Source organism: Trachurus japonicus, chromosome 3 (assembly GCF_045865225.1).
Source record: "Trachurus japonicus isolate A0001 chromosome 3, Traja_1.0".
In the NCBI taxonomy this organism is placed as follows: domain Eukaryota; kingdom Metazoa; phylum Chordata; class Actinopteri; order Carangiformes; family Carangidae; genus Trachurus; species Trachurus japonicus.
This window is the reverse complement of record NC_140909.1, coordinates 29,152,045-29,155,764: the sequence shown is the minus strand read 5'-3', so window position 1 is coordinate 29,155,764 and position 3,720 is coordinate 29,152,045. Positions and strand designations below refer to the sequence as shown.

The window sequence follows — 3,720 nt, the reverse complement described above, 5'->3', positions numbered from 1 at the left end:
AATATGTGAAGATTATTTTTTCTTCACTTTATTTTTTTTCATGTGGCTGGTACGTAGTGCTCACTCACAGCAGCATATTCGCGATAAATAAACCCCGACAGGTTGTATGGAATTTTGATAATCAATCAGTGGATCGATTGATTTATACAGTGTTACAATGTGTGTAGTGGTATCTGTCATAAACAAGAGATTTACTGTTTACGGGGTGCGTTTGTGTCGCGGACTCGCGGTGCCACCGGGACGAGAGGAGAGCTGACACCGGGTCAGAGCTTTTTATACAGTCTATGGATCAGGCTCTGATCAGCAGGTTTGGTTTCCAGCCACGACGTGGAAGCAGCCTCCACTCTGCTTGTAACAAGTTACAAGTCATTTCATCACACATCTAAAATCACAATTAGTCCGAAGCTGTTTAATGACGGTAAAAGGTAAATATCCTGCATAGTTTCTCTTTTCCTAGCTGAGCTGATCAGAGCAGCGTCCCTAGCAGCGGTCTGTTATACTTGACGACGGTCGCAGCGATGGACCAATCAGAGAGCAGCATCTGGCCGGTGTTATGGCCCAACTGGTTTCTGATTTAACTGGTTACCGTACGGAACAGCTGCAGCTAGGGATGGGTATCGAAAACCGGTTCTTGTTGAGAACCGGTTCCGACTGTTTTGATTCCTTGGAATCGTTTGCCAGTTTTGTAAACGATTCCCTTATCGATTCCGAGCGGGCGCGAATGACGTCACCACGCACGTTGCGTAGCTTACGCAAGATAGGTACGCAACGTGCGTAGCGACGTCCAGTCCAGTGCAGTCGGCAACATGGCACCCAAGCGGTACAAACGCTCGAAAGTGTGGTTACATTTCACGAGAAAGGGTGACGACAGGGTAACTTGCAATATTTGCAAAGTGGATATTTCATCAACGGGAGGAAATACTACCAATATGCAGAAACATTTGCGCACACAGCATGCGATAACTTTGAATGAATGTCGCGTTTTCGATACGCTCCGGAGTGATTCTCAACCCAGCAGCAGCAGCAGCAACGTTAGCATGTCCTCCTCTGCTGTTAATACCGCAGGTAACAACACTGCCTATCATGTTAGCGCCATTTGCCTCGTTGTAAAACCTGCTATTACTAACAGTTAACATTAAATGAATGTCTTCTTCTCATGCATTTAATTTAGAAAATGACCGTGACAAGGGGCTGACTGGCTCAGAGGCTGGCAGTGCATGTCTACCTGTAGCCCCTCTTTTCACGGAGGCAGGGAAAGCTATGACCCAGGCGAGGGTAGATGAATGTCACCGAGCAGTGACAAAGTTTGTTGTCAAAGGCTTGCACCCATTTGCCACAGTAGATGCCCCTGAATTTCGGTAGGTGTATGTGTTCAATTGCATGCTAAGTCAGAGAATGTCAAAGTTGAATTTTGTCCTCTAACCAGATGTTTCACTCAGTCATTCCCATTATATATTTTCTAGGGAGATGACAAAGATTCTCAACCCTAAGTACAAAGCACCAAACAGAGACAGCATAACTAACAACTTGGTCCCTGCTTGGTATGCTGTTGAAAAGGGAAATCTGATCTCTGAGCTGAAACATGTGTTGAAGGCAGCCATCACTGCTGATGGCTGGACAAGTTTTAGTCAAGATCATTACCTCACAGTGACGTTGCATTATGTCAGGAATGGCCAGGCTCAAGAAAAAGTCCTGAAAACCAAAGCAGTGTACCAAGCACAGACAGGGACAGCTGTAGCAGAGGAGATTGATGAGATCTTGGAGGAGTATGGTGTCAGACAGAAGGTTGTGGCAGCCACAGTTGATAATGCGGCAAACATGGATGTAGCTGTGAAAAAGCTACAGATTGTCAAGTTTCCATGTTTTGCCCATACCCTGAACATTGGAGCTCAGAAGCTGTACAACTGCACTGCAATTTCCAACTGGGCAGCAAGAATTCGCTCTGTGATTGTATGGATGAAGAGGTCCCACATGGCAAAAGTGGTCCTTAAGGAGAAGCAAGAACTACTCAGTAAGATACTTTCTTTACATTGCAGGCAACATAGAAATGTGTACATGTAAATTATTAGATCATGATCAAATTAAATTCATAATATTACATAAGCATTTAAGTTGTGTATGTGTTACCCTTCAGAGCTGCCCAAGCACATGCTCCTCCTGGATGTTAAGACCAGATGGAACTCTCTATATTTGATGATTGAGAGATTCTGCGAGCAGTTTCCTGCCATCCAGGCTGCAGCCATAGACCCACGGATAAGAAAGCCCATGGAGAAGGAAAGGTGAGAAATATTGAAAAATAATGATAATGTGGCTTATTTTAAACTTGGACTCAGGTTTTGTTTTTGTTTGTTTACGCAACATATATCTTTTGTGTTTTTGTTTTGTTTATATTGCAGACTGGCCAAAATGGGCAATGAGGACTTAAGAAAAGCAGAGGAGTTTGTGCTGCTCATGCGAAAGCATTACACCTCCACACTAGCAGTCTCCAGTGACAAAAGTCCAACCTGTGGTGAGATTTTGCCCATCCTGCAAAAGCTACAGCAACACTACACCGTGCAGGAAGATGACTCTGCCTTCACAAGGAGCATCAAGGAGAACATTTGGAAAGATCTTTCCAAACGCTACCAGGTACAATTGATGATTTATTTATCATAAATAAAATGACAGTTATAAATACTTAAGGGTGATGATATATTTTCCTCCTTTTTGAAATTTAAGGAAGCTGATATCCAGAGATTCCTGGAGGAGGCAACCATCTTAGACCCCAGATTTAAATCCAAAGTGGATAAGGATGAAGTCTGGGACAGGATCAAGGAAGCAGCAGTGGCAGCAGCAGATGAGGTATCTGAATTTGACAATGTCGTTGATTGTAGCACATTTCCATTGTGAGAGTGAGACCTTTCAGCTATGGCTCTGTCGTACTAAAAGTTATTTGTCACTTTCTTCTCAAGCTCCCAGAGCAAGGAGAGACACAGAGGGAGGGGTGCGAAGATGAAGAGGAGAAGGAGGAAGAAGAAGAAGACTATGTAAGTTTAGCTCATTGAGATGATCATTTAGATGTCATGGATTATTGAGTGATTTTTTCCTTTTATGTCCATTTAATTTCAGGCACTGCCGCCACCAGTAAAGCAGAAAAAGACAGCCTTGGAGGAACTCTTTGAAGAGGAGGACAACGAGCTGCAGGCATTCCAACAACGACAGCCCCTTCTTTCCCTGGCCCAGAGAGTGGATCAGGAGCTCCAGCTGTATAGAAGCCTGCCCCCCGTCCCCTGCAAAGATAACGCCACCCTATGGTGGTGGAACAAGAGAGACACTCTGCCCCTGCTGTCAAGACTGGCTGAAGGGTTTCTGTGTGTGCAGGCGTCCTCCACCCCGTCTGAGAGGGTGTTCTCCACAGCTGGAGACACCATAAGTCCCGAGAGATCACGCATTCTGCCTGAAAAAGCAGACATGCTCATTTTTCTGCAGAAGAATTGTTAATATGTCATAGCTGTAATAATGCACAGTTCCATTGAGTTTGACTGAATTCGTCACTGGCTATTAGAAAAATGTTACTGGATGTTACTGGCCATTCTTGTATTTGCCACAGAATAACTTATATTGTATTGTATGTTGTTAATTTCTACATACAAGAATATTTATTTTATTATTATTATACCTCAAGACAGTTTGTAAAGTCATCATGTTACTTCTAACTGAACTAAAGTTGATTCTAATTGA

General features: G+C 43.7%; 1 protein-coding gene across 1 annotated transcript; it reads left to right on the top strand.

Moving 5' to 3' along the window:
* Positions 1-2,148: 2,148 nt before the first annotated feature.
* LOC146990116 (E3 SUMO-protein ligase ZBED1-like) lies at positions 2,149-3,480 on the top strand. The gene is made up of 5 exons (XM_085773132.1): positions 2,149-2,279; positions 2,397-2,628; positions 2,719-2,859; positions 2,952-3,026; positions 3,109-3,480. Exons 1-5 carry the CDS (start codon positions 2,149-2,151, stop codon positions 3,478-3,480), a joined length of 951 nt encoding a protein of 316 aa, XP_085629258.1.
* Positions 3,481-3,720: the final 240 nt, after the last annotated feature.

Bases quoted from the DNA above. Each gene is read 5' to 3' on its own strand.
- LOC146990116 (XM_085773132.1), top strand. From the start codon at position 2,149: ATGCTCCTCCTGGATGTTAAGACCAGATGGAACTCTCTATATTTGATG. The intron at 2,629-2,718 runs GTACAATTGATG...TTGAAATTTAAG, and splicing joins ATCTTTCCAAACGCTACCAG to GAAGCTGATATCCAGAGATT. The intron at 2,860-2,951 runs GTCGTTGATTGT...TTTCTTCTCAAG, and splicing joins AGGTATCTGAATTTGACAAT to CTCCCAGAGCAAGGAGAGAC.